This window comes from Pinus tabuliformis, chromosome 5_2, assembly GCF_031772625.1.
Source record: "Pinus tabuliformis cultivar Carrire ecotype Pingquan chromosome 5_2, CPIR1, whole genome shotgun sequence".
NCBI lineage: Eukaryota > Viridiplantae > Streptophyta > Pinopsida > Pinales > Pinaceae > Pinus > Pinus tabuliformis.
The window spans coordinates 121,627,375-121,647,355 of NC_142306.1; the positions used below are offsets into that span (position 1 = coordinate 121,627,375).

Consider the following 19,981-nt stretch of genomic DNA (forward strand, 5'->3'; position numbering starts at 1 on the left):
GATCTCAATGATTTGTGCTGTGAGGCAAAGATCAACAGGGAGTTGACAATTCCATACAATCCTCAAAGATAAGTACTTTATATCTCTCTTCCTTGAATATTATTGTTTTTACTATTATTTAGCCTCGTGTTTGCTTCTTTTGCTGTGTTATAATTGTTTCTTCCATGACCTCCTAATGAGGTTTGCAAGTACATTGTGAAGGTTGCCAAGGCTCTGGCAACAGATGGAAGCATTGGACGAACAAAGAAAAGTTTTTGTCAAGAGGATTCTCCCAGGATCAATGATTTGTGTTTTAGAGGGAGAAATTGTATTGACATCGTGCCTAATGACCAGAAGGTCTCCTAGTTCAGAGGGAGCAGACATGCCAACAAGTTTAAAGTATGCCATGATGGAGGAAATTGTGCCAGAGAGAAGTCAATGGCGACTTCCAAGTGGATCTACAAGATTAAGTATGTGGTAGATGACAACATAGAGAAGTATAAAGCGATGATTCTCCTAGGAAGAGGGAGAGGACTATGAGGAGACATTTGCTCCAGTTGCCAGGTACACTTCTGTTTGAATTATTATTTATGTTGCTTCTATTATGGGTTACATCATGTGGATGTGAAGACCGTCTTCCTTAATGGAGTAATTGAGGGAGAAGAAGTGTATATAGAGGAAAAACCTCTGGACTTTGAGGTACATGAGAGGGGATCTCATGTTTGTAGACTGGAGAAAGCTTTGTACTAACCTTGGGCTTGGTATGGATATCTGAGAAATCTTGGTTGCTCTTGTTTTTTATGAGTGGAAGGATTCACTTGTCAGAGGGAGCAATAGTGGCAGGAAGATTTGCTTCCGTGATAGAGGGAGAAATCATGACAAAGGGAGTTGATTTCTAGGATTGATATGAAAGATCTTGGTTGGATATATTACTTCTTGGGACTAGAAGTGTGGCAGAAGGCAGGTGAGATCTTCCTTGTTTAAAAGGAAGTCTATTATTATGATCCTTTAGAGATTTGGGATGATATACAACAAGTCCATGGCCATTCCCATGGTATGCAATCTGATGAAGCTGAATGGTAGAGAGAGCAGCTTGGATTGTCTCAACAAAATTTGTTTTAGCGTTATAGGGAGCACCTAGTCAGAGTGACCAGAAAGTAAATGTGGTGATGGATTCAAGTTGGTCAGTTTATGGTTAAGCCGAGGCATGTGGCACAACATGTGTTGAGGTCGGATGACGACTGTGATGATAGGTCAAAGCACGTGGTACAAAAGGAGCAATGAGGCACCTATGTATGTTCATAATCGAGCTGGTTGCTGACATTCTCACAAAGATTCTGTCCCTGGATGAAATTGGCATACTTCTGGGACAAGCTTGGAGTGATTGGGAATGCTTCCCTTGGTTGAAGGGAGTGTTGATGTTGTAGAGTCAAGGGGTGGATGATCTCCCTTAGGTCATGGGTATTGACTGGGAAGCCATGTAATATAGCTGGGGAGATTGGCCCAGTAGCATCATGGCTTGGATTGCTTCCTTGGTTAGGGGTTATCTGACCATATTGCCATGGGTTTTGGCTAGTGCGTTGAGCTTGTGCCTTATAGCATTGGGCAAGTATTTTTACCATTCAATAGCATGTGACGACATGTGGGAATGGTAAATGGGTCTCTGGTTTCATCATGGGTCGGGTAGGTTCCTGACAAGACTCCAAGTAACGACTTGGTAGATTGGTGACCCAAGGACTAGTCTTGTGTAAAGGGGTGCCTGCCTTGCCAATGGGTATTTGGCTTGTGTTTGACTAGATCCTTTGCAAAGGAGCTGTGACTATTGGGCTACTAGATCCCTTTGCATGACGCTGATGTTGGTTGCTTTCCACATGGTTCTGGTATAAAACATGAGGTGGATGGATTCATCAACATAACTGAGCTCATTCAACCTTTTCTTGTAGTAGAGAAATTTTAATCAACAAGAGAACATCTGAAGAAGTCATTATGAATACCTCCCTAGCTAAGAGGGAGTGTTGAATTTTTGTAGCTATGGTCGGTTTTCATATAAAAGAAAATGATAAATATAATTTGGATCTCTAGTTGGCTTCAAAAAAGGGAAGATCAATATTTGAAATTTAAATTATTTGTCTCCACACAAGTCAAGTCGGTCCAGCCCAAGAGACACACCACTTGGGGGCATCTTAGATCACTATAAATTCACACTTGTCCTCCAATTGTGAGCAATTCAGAGCATCATTTGTCTTTGTTCACACATGCGAGAAAGGGAGATTTCTGAGGCAAAAGGATGAATTTGTAGGAGACTTAACAAACGTTTTTGAGGCAGACTTAAAGGATGAATATGTGACATGCTTGAAGGATGAATCAGTGGCAGACTTGAAGGATGAATTTGTGTTTGTTCTGAGGCAGATTAGAAGGCTGAATTTCTACTTAAAGAAGGCCTAGTTGGAAGGAATCACTGGAAGGACATCTTGTACTATTGTTCATGGATGGAGGGCTAGTCTAGCCATAGGAATCTCCAGGTTGTTCTATAGAACTTAGGTAATATCTCTTGTTGAATTGGAAAATTTCTCTAAGAAAAGGTTGTTGGGTTTCTCCCTAGAAGAGGGTTTTCCATTAGAGAACTTTTGAGGTCTAAAATGGTTCTCCTGAGGAATATTATAAAATAGTAGTGGAAATAATAAAATAAGATTAGATTACCTCATCAAGTTTTGGAGGGAAAAAGGAAAAATCTATTTTTTCAACTTGTATTTTCAACTTATCTCGTTATGATATAACTCAAATTTCAAGTGGGAGCAGTCGTTGGATGTGGAATTTAATTTTGCATCCAAGGAGTATCCATGTTGCATAATTTTGATGGACCCTACTACAAGAAAAATGTGAAATACATGAAAAAATGTGTTTGCAATAACATTTTTCATGTGTTTCACATTTTTTGTGTAGTGGGGTCCATCAAAAGTATGCAACATGGGTACTCCTTGGATGCAAAATTAAATTCTGCATCCAACGAGTGCTCCCACTCGAAATTTGAGTAAAATCGTAGGGAGATAAGTTGAAAATACGAGTTGAAAAAGTAGTTTTTTTATTTTCTATCTTTTTACTCCAAAAATGGTGAATCATCCCCCATGGTTGACATCATCATATTGAATCCTATTGGTTCTTATAAAGTTGATTTTTGTTGTACATTTTTGTTTTGAGGCCCATTTTTGACCTCAAAATTTCTCTAATGTTAGGGTAAATTTTTTGTCTCTTGTGTTTGGTTGTCTCTTCATGATCCTACTGTCATTATTGTTTTGCTGTTGAAGATTTCGTATGTATAATTGCTTAATGATGAATGTGGCATAAGATTAATGAATAAATCATTGGAAGTAATTATCAGTCTAGAAAATCATGAACAATCAGCACTAAAAACAGTCCAAATGGTTAGTATATCTTCTTAAAAAAAGCTACAAGCTCATCGTCCAATATCTAACAATCCTCACTGAATATGCCAACTAATATATCCATGGATAAGGAGATGTGATAGCATAGACCCATGTGCAAAGTCGTAATAATAAACTTTGGGGAAGCCCCATCAATCACCCATGAATAGTAGTAAAGCCTCAACATGTGTGCCATTAATAAAAAATAAGGGGAGTGCTCCATGGACTGAAGGGTTAACCAAGTCTAAGATGCCATATTCTTGCTCAAAATAGTCAGATATACTATCACACACCATAATCAAGAGGAAGACCTCATAAATAACCATTAATATAGACATTGGAGTGTTTAATCCATCTAGGAAATTGTTCATATGAGAAGCTATTTCCTAGAGCAAAACACCAGCAATGCCATGATGCTATCCCAATACCAAGTATGCCCATATGTGATAGAGCGTTCATCTAATAGACCCAAGCCTCATCACACACCATCCATGTCTAGCCACTAGGAGAGATAAGTTTACATAGAAAATTGTGGCAATCTTGAGCCTTCTATCCAAATGATGTGCCAATTGTTCATGTTTGTAGCTCGAGCAAGTACTTCTGCACGGGCCTAAGTGTCTAGGCGTGTAGAAGTTGCACAAGATCTCCTCAGCCAAGGGGATTGAGGACTAATCTAGGGCTTGATCTGTTGGATCAAATCCAAGATATATTGTAATTTGTAATTTTCTTAGTTGAGCCATTATCCCAGGACGAGAGCCCAAGTATGTTCTAAATATTAATGAAGAGCTGTTGATTGGTTTGAATTTGTTTGTTTCATTGTGTTAAAATTGGGAACCAGGGCAAAACTTCATGTGGGTCATCTTATTCATGGCTAATAATATTTTTATTAGATTCCTCTCGTCGAGAGGTGTAGGATTGATATAAAGATCATCAAATTCCGATAAGTATTCATGGAGATATGAATTTATTTTGATTATGGAATTATTATCAAGCCGACCTACAACTCATGTAGGCTTAGAAGCCCAACAGTCGCATCTATTCACCCACAAACGTTGTGTATAAATATAAGAGGACTTTTCCTCATTTGGACTCACTCATCTCATCACATCTCTCTCTCTCTACTACACAGATATGAGTCTCTTCTCTACTGCGCTGAAATGGGTCTCTCTCTCTCTCACACATGTGAAGCCGGAAGCTATTGAATTTGAAGCTGCAACTGCAGAAGTAAAGATTGACTTGCGTGGCCTAGAAGATCTCCTCTTTGGAACTGCGCTGTAGGTTCATCTGAACCTCCTTTGAAAGCCGCAACTTTTGGTGGTGGAATGAAGTCAATCCGACGAACGGTTTGCAAGATATCGACTGCTCTAGTTTGAAGCCGGAAACTGCTGACACTGAAGCTGCAACTGCAGAAGTAAAGATTGACATGCGTGGCCTAGAAGATCTCCTCTTTGGAACTGCGCTGTAGGTTCATCTGAACCTCCTTTGAAAGCCGCAACTTTTGGTGGTGGAATGAAGTCAATCCGACGGACGGTTTGCAAGATATCGACTGCCCTAGTTTGAAGCCGGAAACTGCTGAAACTGAAGCTGCAACTGCAGAAGTAAAGATTGACTTGCGTGGCCTAGAAGATCTCCTCTTTGGAATTGCGTTGTAGGTTCATCTGAACCTCCTTTGAAAGCCGCAACTTTTGGTGGTGGAATGAAGTCAATCCGACGAAAGGTTTGCAAAATATCGACTGCCCTAGTTTGAAGCCGGAAACTGTTGAAACTGAAGCTGCAACTGCAGAAGTAAAGATTGACTTGCGTGGCCTAGAATATCTCCTCATCTGAACTGCCCTGTAGGTTCATCTGAACCTCCTCTGGAAGCCGAAACTTTTGGTGGTGGAATGAAGTCAATCCGACTGTCGGTTTGTGAGATATGGTCTGCCCTAGTTTGATAATGAAGCCGCTAATGCTGATGCTACTGATCTAGGGTTTGCTACTGCTGATATGAATCAGATTTATTGTACTATTTCTCTCTGCTGAATTATTGAAGATAAAAGAAGATTTGATCAAAGGGTTTCCCCACACATTGTGGGGTTTGTCCCTGGCTAGCTGCCACATCTTGTGTCTCTTGTCTTGGCTTGTTCTCTGTCGATCGTTTAATGTTCTATCTGCACTTTACTTTATGTACATGTGATTACTAATCGGTGGAATATAATAAGAAAAAGAAGTAAACTGTTATAAGCATAGAACATACCATAACTGAACATGGTATCAGAGCTGAGGTGAAGACAAAGCCCGAGAAAGAAGATTGGCAAGGCTATCCTAAAAGAACTATGGGGTCCTCAACACTCTTTCCTGCCGAAGACAAGCTCCGTGAGAAAGCTGACTATCACGAATGAAAGATGTCTATCGATCTAACCCTTGAAGATCAAGGAGTGTTGGATCATGTGAGAGGCAATATTGTTGAGCCTCCATCAAATGCATCCGCTGCTGCCTGGAACAAATGAAAAAATGGAGAAGTCAAAACAATAGAAGATCATCCGAGACTCTATCGACAAGCACTTGGTGGCCTACATCTCTGAACTGGACACCTCCAAGGAAATCTACGATAGACTGGTGAGTTTATTTAAAGTTAATGATGAAAATCATGTTTTGTTTCTTAGAAATAAGCTGAGGGAAATCAAGAAGGGTAAAAGATGAAAGTATGTAAGCATACTTCTTAAGAATCACCGAGATCAAGAACGATCTCCTATCTATTGGGGAAACTATTACTGACAGAGAAATGGCACTCACAACTCTTGAAGGATTACCATCTGAATGGTATGTGTTCAGGACTACTCTTCTGAACTATAATGTAATTCCTGGTTTCGAGGAATTAATGGCTAGATGCATTCAAGAAGAAGTGTAAGAAATGCCCATGCCTAAAGGTCCTCCTGCTGCCTTTTCTTTTCATGCAAAGAAAAGAAATAATTCCGGGACTAAATCAAAAGGAAAGGCTGGACCTAAAGCTAGAAGAAAATGACGATGTTACATTTGCGATAAAGCAAGTCACTATGCAAGGGAGTGCCCTGATAGAAAGGACTCACTCTAGGACGATGATCAAAATCCCTCTGATGGCAATCAAAGGAATGCCAAATTCAACAGCAAAGGTAAGAGGAGAGCTGGGAATCAAGGAAGAGGACAAGCATTCAAGAAGGCCAGAAATTCCAGGATGTATTAAATGCACCTGACCTCAAAAAGAACCTAGTGTCCATCTCGGGAATGGAAGACAAAGGCTACAAGGTAACCTTCAGCGATGGCAAGGTATGTATATGGAAAAATAATGTTAAAGATGCCTTTACTCTTGGGTTTAGTGTTGATTCATTGTATCAGGTCGATGGAAGTCTACTAGGTGTCATGTCTTATGACACATCTCTTCAGTCCGAACTTTGGCATTAGAGGTTTTCCCCCTTCATTATAAAGCTATACTCGGTGTAAGACAAATGGTGATAGGGATGCCCGAATTCTGAATAGAGAATGAAGGTGTATGTCCAGGATGTGCTAAAGGAATGCTCAAAAAGGGGACCATTCCCCTCAAGCCAAAGAAAGACCTCTGATATATTACAATTGGTTCACTCAGGCATACCTGAGGTTGGCATTAAGAGGGAGACTTCTACACCTCATACTCCTGAGCAGAATGGTGTGGTGGGAAGGAAGAACCGCACGATGATGGAAGCTGTCTGGGCCATGCTACATGATCAAAGACTTCTGATGTTTCTATGGGCTGAAACTACAATCACCGTCGTATATGTACAAAATTGATGCCCTCATCAAGCATTGGGTTCCAAGACTCCTGAAGAAAAATTCACCGGTAATTTTTGGAAGCCCTGTATACTTTCATGTGCCGAAAGAGAAAAGAAATAAATTGGGAGCATCTGGAAAGAAGGGAATTTTCGTGGGCTATGGTGAAAATACTAAAGGCTATAGAATCTATGTAGCCGGTCAAAGGGAAGTCATAATTAGTCATGATGTCACCTTTGACGAAGATATGGCTCTCAGCAAGGTGATCAATCTTCCGACTTTGAGGAGCTCTCAAGAAGCCGACACCAGGGAACTGAAAGAAAAGGATGATGAATCAATGCCTGATGTAGAAGAACCCATGGATCCGATTGATCCTCCTCCATATGAGCCTTCCTCTTCTAGGAAGAGGCCTTCATGGCTTAAGGGGTTACTTGATGATGCTGAAGGACATGCTGCACCCCGAGGAACCTTTCGTGAAAGTAAGAAACCTAATAGGTATCAAGGATACCTGACCATCATGAGCACAATCATTCAAAATGAACCTTCATCATTCTCAGATGTCATCAAGCATTAACTATGGAAGGATGATATGACCATAGAATACGAGTCTATTATGGAGAATGATGTCTGGGAAGTAGTTCCCAGACCCTGGACAAGACAATTGTTACTTCAAAATGGCTTTACAAGATAAAGCATGCAGCAGATGGAAGCACGGAAAAGTATAAGGCTCGTTTTGTTGCTCGAGGTTTCTCCCAAAAGGAAGGTATAGACTATGATGAGATATTTGCAACTGTTGCCAGATATACGACCATCCGCTCGATCATAGCCCTTGCCGCTTCACAAGGATGGATCCTACATCAGATGGATGTCAAGACTGCATTTTTGCATGGCTTGATCAAAGAAGAGGTCTACGTGGAGCAACCCGAAGGATTTGAGATTTATGATCGAAAATCTCATGTATGCAGGTTGAAGAAAGCTCTCTATGGGCTGAAGCAAGCACCCCGAGCATGGTATGAGAGGATCGATAGCTACTTGATGAAGCTGGGATTCACTAGGAGTGAAGCCGATCCTAACCTTTACTTTAAGGTTGAAGATGACAAGCCTCTCATACTGGTATTGTATGTGGATGACCTCTTTCTAACAGGTGCAGACCCTCTCATTCACAAATGTAAGAGGGAGCTGGCCTCTGAATTTGAAATGAAGGACCAAGGACTTGAAGTGTGGCAGAAGCCAAGGGAAATTTTCCTATCTCAAGGAAAATATGTGGTAAATATATTGGAAAGATTCGGTATGATGGACTGCAAGCTTGTGACTACCTCGAGGATCTTAACTTTTATAAGTTATATGGTAGTGATGTCGGACCAGACTTGGGAAATGCCTCTGAGTTTCAAAAACTCATTCGCATTGATGTTCTTGGTGAACCTCCGTCCGAACATATGTTTTGCAGTTAACATTGTGAGCTCATATTTGGTTGAGCCTCACTGGATTGATGCCAGGAATCTTCTGAGATGTCTTCAGGACACAATCTCTCATGGATTAAGATACACTGCCGGAGATGTGAGACTACTTGGATAGACTGATGTTGATTGGGCAAGCAGTGTGGTGGACCGTAAGAGCACTTCCGGGTACTGTTTCATCTTGGGATCTGCTTCGATATCCTGGATGAGCAGGAAGCAGAAGTCGGTGGCTTTGAGCACTGCTGAAGCAGGATATATTGTTGCTAGCATAACCTCGTGTGAGGCAGTCTGGTTGCGAAAGCTCTTCAGTGAGCTGTTTGGATTTACATTGGATACCACTGTGATTCTCTATAACAACCAGAGGTGGGATTCGATTATTAAGGAATCCCGTATTCGTCGATTGCTCCAGCAGATAGACATCATCTTGGATATGGTAAGCAAGGAGGCTCCATCGCATTAAGATGATGTACAGGTTGATACACCTTGTCAAAGCCACGAGAAAAGATCTAATCTGTGATTTTCCCAAACGACTTGGAGTCGGTAAGAAACCCTTGTACAAGGGTCCTGCATGTTGCATACATTGAGCTCTGGGAGCTCTGAGGGCTTGCGGTTATTACTGGAGCAACATACAACCACAGGGTGACTCACCCTCCCCTGGTGGTGCACACTGGAACAAGATGATTCGCTCTCTTGTGGGACAAGATGATTCGCTCTCTTGTGGAACAGGATGATTCGCTCTCCTGTGTAGCAGGATGATTACTTCTCCTGTGCGGCCTGGATTGATGTGTTCTCCATGGCGATTGTAGCAGGATTGATGTGTTCTCCTGTGAGGCCTGGATTGATGTGTTCTCCATGGCGGCCTAGATTGATGTGTTCTCCATGGCAATTGTAGCAGGATTGATGTGTTCTCCTGTGAGGCCTGGATTGATGTGTTCTCCATGGCAATTGTAGCAGGATTGATGTGTTCTCCTGTGAGGACAGGATTGATTAGTTCTCCTGTCGAGGCATCCTACCCATGCAGTCTGGAACTCATGGGAAGTACCTCTCATCTGATCAATGAGCAGGGAAATGAAGTTAGGGACCATAGTAGTACCGATGGACGCATCGTTGTAACTACCGTACTCCCTACGCTACGATGACCTCCATTGATCTGTGATCAATGATACTGGTCTGGGACCAGTGGTAGGAGTTGTACCATACTATGACGCTGACTTCGGGTCGGTTGAGACTGGTCTGGGATCAGTGGTACATACTTTGAGACTGACTTTGAGTCAATGGAGGATGATATTGGTCTGGGACCATTGGAGTTGTACTCACTATGACACTGACTTTGGGTTGGTTGAGACTGGTCTGGGACCAGTGGTACATACTCTGAGACTGACTTTGAGTCAGTATGATACATCCTCGATCATTTCTTCTTCTTCATAATTCGGACAAAAGCAGAGTAGAACAGAACAATGCAAGAGCAGAGCATAATAGAACAAAACAGTTCAGATCAGTGCAGAGCAGAACAAGACAAAGCAGAACAGGCAGAATAGAGCAAAGCACGGCAAGGGTCAGGCTGTACAAGGCAGTGCATTTGATGGATGAATAGTAACGATCGATAGACAGATTGCAGATGAAGTTCTCCATGGTTGAGAGGGAGTGTTAAAATTGGCAACCAGGGCAAAACTTCATGTGGGTCATCTTATTCATGGCTAATAATATTTTTATTAGATTCCTCTCGTCGAGAGGTGTAGGATTGATATAAAGATCATCAAATTCCGATAAGTATTCATGGAGATATGAATTTATTTTGATTATGGAATTATTATCAAGCCGACCTACAACTCATGTAGGCTCAGAAGCCCAACAGTCGCATCTATTCACCCACAAACGTTGTGTATAAATATAAGAGGACTTTTCCTCATTTGGACTCACTCATCTCATCACATCTCTCTCTCTCTACTGCGTAGATATGAGTCTCTTCTCTACTGCGCTGAAATGGGTCTCTCTCTCTCACACATGTGAAACCGGAAGCTGTTGAATTTGAAGCTGCAACTGCAGAAATAAAGATTGACTTGCGTGGCCTAGAAGATCTCCTCTTTGGAACTGCGCTGTAGGTTCATCTGAACCTCCTTTGAAAGTCGCAACTTTTGGTGGTGGAATGAAGTCAATCCGACGAACGGTTTGCAAGATATCGACTGCCCTAGTTTGAAGCCGGAAACTGCTGAAACTGAAGCTGCAACTGCAGAAGTAAAGATTGACTTGCGTGGCCTAGAAGATCTCATCTTTGGAACTGCGCTGTAGGTTCATCTGAGCCTCCTTTGAAAGCCGTAACTTTTGGTGGTGGAATGAAGTCAATCCGATGAACGGTTTGCAAGATATCGACTGCCCTAGTTTGAAGCCGGAAACCGCTGAAACTGAAGCTGCAACTGCAGAAGTAAAGATTGACTTGCGTGGCCTAGAAGATCTCCTCTTTGGAACTGTGCTGTAGGTTCATCTGAACCTCCTTTGAAAGCCGCAACTTTTGGTGGTGGAATGAAGTCAATCCGACGAACGGTTTGCAAGATATCGACTGCCCTAGTTTGAAGCCGGAAACTGCTGAAATTGAAGCTACAACTGCAGAAGTAAAGATTGACTTGCGTGGCCTAGAAGATCTCCTCATCTGAACTGCGCTGTAGGTTCATCTGAACCTCCTCTGAAAGCCGAAACTTTTGGTGGTGGAATGAAGTCAATCCGACTGTCGGTTTGTGAGATATGATCTGCCCTAGTTTGATAATGAAGCCGCTAATGCTGATGCTACTGATCTAGGGTTTGCCACTGTTGATATGAATCAGATTTATTGTACTATTTCTCTCTGCTGAATTATTGAAGATAAAAGAAGATTTGATCAAAGGGTTTCCCCACACATTGTGGGGTTTGTCCCTGGCTAGCCGCCACATCTTGTGTCTCTTGTCTTGGCTTGTTTTCTGTCGATCGTTTAATGTTCTATCTGCACTTTACTTTATGTACATGTGATTACTAATCGGTGGAATATAATAAGAAAAAGAAGTAAACTGTTATAAGCATAGAACATACCATAACTTAACACATTGTGATTGAGATTGGTTATTTTTACTAATTAATTTATGAATCTAGCTATGCTTTGATTCAATAGATCTGTAATCTACTAGGTCAATGAACTGTTGGGTGTTAGGTTCGCAGGAAAATTAACACCAATATACCAAGAATGCCTTCATAATCCTTAGAAAATCCATGTAACATAAGGCACTTGACAAAAATAAATCAAATTAAGGCATCGTTTCCAAGCTAGACACTAGGGGCATCCATAAAAATGTCACAAATATGCAATCAAACAACTTGCATTAGAATTCCTCAATTGCCACCAAGGTGTTCAACAGATAAACTGTCACAAGGGAAGCAATTCTATAAAAGTGTGCACCACAAATACCCCTAGTCCATCAAATGCTCTATGAATATCGCCTACAAGCCTTTGCCACATGAAATCATAGTCACAAGTATGAGTTTGGTGTGATAAAAGTCAGAACTAGTGTGATGAAAGTCACAAGTACAAGCCCTCATACAATATGAGCGGTTAACAAGGACCACTATTGTATTGTTGACCTCCCTTACCTCCCATATAAATGTACTTGTCTTAAAGAGATGTCTTATAGGGAGCAAAACACTAGGCTTCATGAAGAGACCTCAGGAGAAGATAAAAGAGAGACATTAGAGATGTACTTGATCTTGTGAATTCAGTCATCACTCGTTTTAGAGATGTGAGGCATGGAGTGCACCGGTCTCTCTCAATCCTTGTGCTCATCATTGTATTATCACTTTTTGTCTTGGAGTGCTAGAGTGTTGGAGAAGTCCAAGGGAAATTCTAGGCTTAGGGTTTTACATTAAGCAGGCAAGGAAGCTAGGGTTTGGTAGAAACCCTAGAGGATAAAGAAGCATTGTTCTTGAAGTTATTTTGAGAGATGAAAACTAGTGTTTTTGGAAATCTGAAAGTACACACTAATTGGATAGTTGAAACACATTTTTTATATATAAGAGATGAAGTAATTGTACATACCGATAGCTCGTCGCAAGTTGGTAAAATTTCAAGCTCTCCAGACCCTGGTTGGAGAAATCAAGAAAGCCGTAGTCACAAACTCCTCCTAGCTAGGAGTCACTATGAACAAAACCTGGTTTGTTCATCAAGTATCCTCCTTGGCTGCTACACTTGCATCCGACAAGTGTGCAATATGTCTCATCTTCTTCTTCTCTTCAACAAACATAATAAGTATCACCGGGGTTTCCAAAAACCCTAGTCTTCTCTCATAAGAGCTACAAGAATAATGTTTCTTTATTCTCTAATATTTCTCACAAACCCAACTTATTTAACAATTATCTTGCAAGAATATAAGAATGATAGGGTAATTTGTAGGTAGGTTTAGAAATGGATTAGAGGTCAATTTGTCTTCATTTCCCATGGATCGTTTTTTAGACTTCCTATGGGTCCCCATGCCCTTGACAAGCACTTGGGTATTTTGTAAGAAGTTTTCAAGGCATTTTCACATTACCGTGAATTTCTGATACTGGAACGTGGTCAGTGTAGGAGTTTCATGCAATAGATTCCAGCACTTGTTGTTGATACTATTTGACATAACATAGGGCTCAAATTGCTGAGTGATTTAAGACATATCTTGAAGATAAGGAGGACATATTTGCGGCTGTAATAGAGCTTCATATGCATGGAAAATGTGCTCTAAAGGATGTAACTTGTTGCAATTGAAATACAGTCATTTGGTATCTTTTCTCACAAGCCGCCTTGTGATTTGGGTTGAAGTGAATTGAAGTATTTGCTTCTGTGATTGAATACTTTAGATCAGCCCGAAGGCTGAATGCCCATAGGGATTACATCTGGGAAACCTCAAGATTAATGCCCTAGATCAGAAATTTCTACAACTCCTCCCTAATGGTTGTGGGTTATCCTCCCCTGCCTCCTTTGCCAGGTCCCATTCCTTCCAATGTCACTACATAGGTGCCACCTCATAGCTGGGGTCTCCTTCCTCCACTCAGACATGGTGTCAATGCTATCCTAAGAAATGGTGTCCACACTGGTGGGTCTCTCAAACTGCTTCACCCATGGTTGGAGGTTGTAGTAGATGTAAAGTTGTAAACCATATCATTATGGTGTTAATACTCTGAACTTTTAAGCAATGTCACATGGTTCGGGTTCGACAATGATTGGGTTCAGTTTGAGTTCAATTTTTTTGATGAGGTTCGCTATTAGGTTCGTCTATATGTATAAGCATACATTAATTTAAAATGAATTATAGGATAAAATAGTAACAAATCAACATCAATAAACATAAAATATGCTATCACAAACTTGGAAACTGCAAGGTTAAAATACAAGCTTGAGTTGTGACATGAAGTTATGAGTTTTGATCTATGGACTTGGTCATTGGCTATGAGGTTCGATGAGGTTTGATGAGGTTCGCCAAAATTCGAACCTCAAGGTTAAAGTTCGACAAACCTTGTGACATAGCTTGTAAGAGTTTCATAATGAATTTAACGAGTTTTGATCATAAGAAATGTTAGAAATCAATCTCTTGGAACTATCAAAATGACAGATAGAAATTAATCCCTTGGAAATATGAAAATGACAAACAAAAATCAATCTCCGCTCCACAAAAGTTTCTGTGATGGTGATGGAAATGATGGTTTGGCTCTCCTAAGATTGATGGCAGATGATGATAAACTCTGTTGTTCTCATTCCCCAACTAGTGCAGAGATAAGTGACTGAAAACAATTGAATTTCGGGCTTATAGAGGCTTTTTTAAAGCCTTGGTGTGGTATTTTAGAAAAATGATATATTGTTTTGGCTAGGACACTGTTTTCAACTCTAGCTATATATTGCCCAACTATCATGGGCCATTTCACATAGTCCATTGAAGCAATCAATTTAGGAATGATTTGTTATGTCATAAACCTATGTTTTGTTAGCTAAACCCGTGGGGTTTTGAACTGACGACCTTCATACCAAGAGTGCCTAAACAGTACACTCTATCTCCAATTGTTATACACCCCGTGCGCTTATGTCATACATAACTTTCTTGATAATAGGTTGGTCTAAAATAGTCTTGGATTCAGGAGGCTTACCTTGTTGCATACCTTTGGGATAAACTCCCAGGCTTGCTTCTTTGGCGATTTTGTCCCAGTTGTTCAGATTTATTTCAGGAATAACAGAATCAGCAATCGTAGGATGATTTACTCTCATACTTAATTTAAAATCAATGCTTTACTACTATAGTACTATGAATCAAATGGGAATGCATGTCATGGGAAATTTAGTTACACAACATACATTCATGCACACGTACAAAGATATAGAGAAAGAAATCTTATACATAAATGCTTTTGGTGTTGCACTGCACGAGTTACAGATTCATTCTCTGATTCTCCACAATTCACAGATTATGTATGGTCTTGTTACCTTGAGCCTTGGGATTCAGTGTGACCTTTCTTGCCTCATGACTCGAGTCTTCCCCTTTCATGTGACACATGTTCTTCTTAACTCAACACTTGTTCATATATCCCGGTACATTAACTAGTTCATACATCCTCTGATTAAATTCTTACCTGTAGGACTTGGGCATCTTTATAATATTGTAAATTACATGGAAACTCATTGCCTCAGAAGTTAAGCTACATATATATTCACTGAGATATTGATTCCTGGTTCCCCCACAGGAGTAGCCTATTGAAGCCTTTGGGTCCTCTTACATGCTCAATCCCTGTCCAAGCTGTTAACACACAGTTATCTCTGCAAAGCTTAAACTTGTGACTGACATTGGTGAATTCCTAGCCCTTAACTATTCAAACATCACCTCCTCAATTATGTTTACAACTTTTTAATGACTGCAGATTAACTGGCATACATTAATAAAATAGGCTTTACATGAGCAAATTTTCATTTAAAAAGTCTTCGTTCACAGGATGAAAACTCTTAGAGGAAAGACATAGTAGAGGTGAACTAAGCTTTGTGTGTCTTTCAGTTAATCTTGGTTTCTTATTATAGGTGTAGGTAAATTTATACATTAGAGATGGTTGCTTGATATTTTCTTGCAAAATGGTTTATATAATTCGTGTCAGCGCTATATTATGCTATTATATTTTATCTGCAATTGTAATGATGTATTTAGTGCTATTTTATTTGCGCAGTGGCTTGTGGAGTATAATGCGGCATTGGGATCCATTTGCTTCATGCTTTTCCTTGGGTTTGTGGATGATGTCCTTGATATTCCTTGGCGCGTGTAAGTTTTGATTACCATTCTCATTGAAGTTGCTTTGTAATATGTATTCATATGGAATGCCCAGGACTATATTATGTTGAGCGCTGTGCTAGATTGTATGTTCTGGATGACCTCTATTACTATAGTCATTTTGTTCTAAGAATTTTGGAGGTGGGTACTTTATGCTAAATGACCTGCTTAACTATATGTTTATTGTGGAAACAGGAAACTGCTCTTACCTTCAATTGCAGCACTCCCTTTGTTGATGGCATATGCCGGCTACACTACTATTCTCATTCCAAAGCCTCTCCACTCATACCTAGGAATCACAGTACTGGATTTAGGTAAAGACTGACCTTGAGTTTCAATTACAGCTTTTCAGAGGATAGGAAATAACATTGACATGTCAATAAATCTGAATTACAATTTTTGTTAGCTTATTAATCTAATCCATCAGGTACTCTGTAACTATAATAATATACATTAATTTAGCTCCATACTAGTTTTTAAAAATTATTTCATTGTAACATTATTGTGTGATCTCTTTCAAATAATCATCCTGGGTTCATTATACACAATGAAGTAAGAAAAAAACTCATCTATTTGCACAGAAAACAGTTAGAAATATTGCTTTTCCTTTTTGTTGTAGTTTGTCATATATATTTTCTCATTTGATCATGTCAATTTCTATATATTGCAAATGAAATGCTGAAAGCAGCAGATAACACAAGCCACTTCCTACTAATCTACATATTCAAGGCTACAATCATTCTATACTCTGTTGTTTCTAATGTAATTTGATGTTGCAAACTTTGTTGCACAAGTTTGCAGAATGTGGGCATGGGTGTTGGGTATGGCTAGAAGCTTTGACTAAATTTGCAGGAAATGGGGGAAAGTTTCAAGAATTGAAATAGAAGATAGTTTTATCAGTTAAACAGGAAAATAGAACAAAATTTAATTTGGAAATGTCTGGGTCCTGGGTAAGGCATCCTGTAAGTCCTGGGTCCTGCTAATAGCATCTTGGAGTGTGGCTGGTCTAGTGGATCTGACTAGACCCCGAAGTGGCTCTGCTAACCCCTCAACAAACATGTAGATCCTCCGTGTCGCAAATAGATCTGGGACCATCACTGAAACCCTCAAGAACTCTGCAATGTAGGTCTCTGGGTTCCCGGTCTGTTTGAGCCTTGTTAGCTCAACAAAGTGTTGTTCCGGATCCCTCCGGTCAAGCCTCTCTATCAATCTCCTGGTGAACTTGGCATATGTCGTCATTGTGGAGTGTCCGAGTTTAACCATCCCATGGAACCACCAGTCCTAAGCCTCACCACCCAAATGTAATGTCGCCACCTTGATGGCCTCTATCTCCGACATCTGATTAAGCTGGAAATAGATGTCCAGCTTCTCCACCCAGGACTTTGCCGAACTGTTTGATGAGCCATCAAATGTAGGCAAGTGGAATCTACTAGCTGTGCGGTGGGTGTCTCCATCATGATAATGTCGGTATCCTCTGTGATGATCGCGGGGTCTGCTGTGATGAGTGGCACCCTGCTCTGGCAAATGGTGGGATGTACCTGATCTCTCACCAACCTGGAAAACCCGTGGGTTCTCACGTTGACTAGCCTCCACCGTCGTGAATCTCTGCCCCATCACCTCAATCTGCCTCGACAGATCCTGCACTGATTTGAGGAGCATGTCCCCAAATCTCTTCCCGTCCTCATCTGCCATCAGATCCTCCTGCTCTACGTCCACCACAGGCTCCTCCTATTCTGTGTTTACCACAAGCTCCTCCTATTTTGTGTCCACCACCCGAACACAGTCTCCCTCTCCGTAGGTGTTCTCCAACCTACGCTCAATATCTCAGTATTTCCTACCTCTGTAACAGATGTAGGGCTTCTCCCTCGGTATCATAGACTGCTAGCTCCACAGGCTGAGCCAGATCTATGCTCTGATACCATTTCAATATCCCTTATCAGGGGTATCCCTCAAACACAAGCAAACTCCAACCAGAGATGGACTGGGAGGGCGTTTACCAGATATGTCGCCTCTGATGAGAGGACGAGATCTGGAGGCTTCCTAGCCCTTTCTAGACTCTGTTTAAGAGTATAGGAGAAAAACACACAAGTGGTATAGTAGTCGGGGAGCTCAAAGAGATTAAAAAAAATAACAATAGTGCAACATACCATAATGTATACATGGAATATAAGCAGATACTCGAGAAATGCAGAGAGAAATGCTAAGCCATTTTATTATACTGAGTAATGGAAAGAGTACAAGAGGTGATCAGAAAGATAGCAACTCGAATTGCACAAGGCAAGTGAAGAAATACACTCAGAATGGTAAGGAAATGGCTCTCATCCCCAGATACAGGCTTTCCAGCCTAAGGGGAAGGATGTGAGGATTCCGCTTCCAAAGGGGAATCCAGGACGAGCACAGATTGATGATGATGTCAAGAGGGAGCTGAAGAAGAAGTGGTTGTGCTTTACCTGTCAGGAGTCGTGGGCACCGGGACATAGATGTGTTGCTAGCAAAGCACATTTTATTGAGGTCTTCTCCGAGAGCAGCGGGGAAGAGGATGAGGAGGATGATGTGCAGGCAAGAGATAGTCATGCTGCGCAGGATCCTTTGCCACCTCCACCAGCAGCAGCAGGTGGTGCAGCTTTTGCACCTACCGGAGGGGCCCTTGTAGCATTGCGAGGAGTTCCCAAGTATTTGACGCTGCGCGTACGGGGGATAGTACGTGGCCAACGAGTATCAGTTTTGGTTGACAGTGGGGCAACCCACAACTTCATCGATGCACAGATGGTTGAGCGGAGAGGTATATAGACAAAGACCTTCGATGGATTTTCAGTTTTGGTCCCAGGAGATCAGACCATGGTGTGTGCTCGTTATGTCCCAGAGTTATCAGTGACGATGGGCACCTACATATTGACTGACCACTTTTTTGTGGTCAATATTCCAGACACCAACATGATACTGGGTGTTCGATGGCTTATTACTCTAGGGAAGGTCACGACAGATTGGAAGGCCCTAGAGATGGAGTGGGATGATGAGAAGATAGGGAGGCATGAGAAGATACGTAGACAACACACATATCCGCCTTAGACTGTTTCGGCTCATCGGATGGAGGCAGTCTTCCGGAAGGGAGACGTAGAGTGGGCAGTGGAGTTGCGTGCATCAGAGGCAGGGACTACAGGGCAGACGGTGCACCCAGAGATACAGTCCATCCTTGACCAGTATGCCACAATGTTTGGGGAGATTCTGCCGGGATAGCCACCGGACCGGGGGTTTGAGCACACCATTGAGCTTGAGCAGGGCATATAGGCAGTGATTACTACCCCCTATAGGCATCCCAAGGCCTATCGGGATGAGATTGAGCGGGCCATTCAGGAGTTGCTAGCTCTTGGGCACATTCGGCTGAGCACGAGTCCTTTTGCTTCTTCCGTGGTGTTGGTGAAGAAGAAGGACGACACATTGAGGATGTGCATTGACTACAAGGCCCTGAACAAGAAGACCCTGAAGAACAGGTACCCCATACCCAAGATCGATGAGTTGATGGATGAGTTGAGAGGAGCACAGTTCTTCTCAAAGATTGATTTGAGATCTGGGTACCATCAGATTCACGTGAGGGAGCGGGACATTCCCAAGACCGACCGCCTTCAGGTGTCATTATGGGCACTTTGAGTTTTTGGTGATGCCCTTCGAGCTAACCAACGCTCCAGCTACATTCCAGTCCTGCATGAATCACATCTTCCGCAGTCACTTAAGGAAGTTTGTGTTGGTGTTCTTTGATGATATTCTCATTTACAACAGGACTTGGGAGGAGCATCTCCAACACATTGAGACAATGTTGTGCATCTTGGAGGAGCAGCAGTTCTATGCCAAGCTCTCCAAGTGTGAGTTTGGGTTGACGGAGATGTTGTACTTGGGATACATCATAGGGGTGGACAGAGTGAGAGTCCACGAGGAGAAGATCAGGGCCATTAGAGATTGGCTGGAGCCGAGGAACGTGACAGAACTTCGGGGATTCATTGGCATTCGTACTTACTACCGGAATTTCGTCAAGAGTTTCTCACAGCTTGCTACACCCCTGACAGATCTG

General features: G+C 41.6%; 1 protein-coding gene across 1 annotated transcript in view; it reads left to right on the plus strand.

Annotated features, from left to right (window-relative positions):
- LOC149157800 (uncharacterized) overlaps window positions 1-19,981 on the plus strand; it is a 294,458-nt gene that overhangs the window by 138,333 nt on the left and 136,144 nt on the right. The window contains exons 3-4 of the mRNA XM_089436018.1: window positions 15,815-15,906; window positions 16,111-16,229. Coding sequence (XP_089292144.1) covers window positions 15,815-15,906; window positions 16,111-16,229 — 211 coding nt within the window. The remainder of the gene's footprint in view (window positions 1-15,814; window positions 15,907-16,110; window positions 16,230-19,981) is intronic.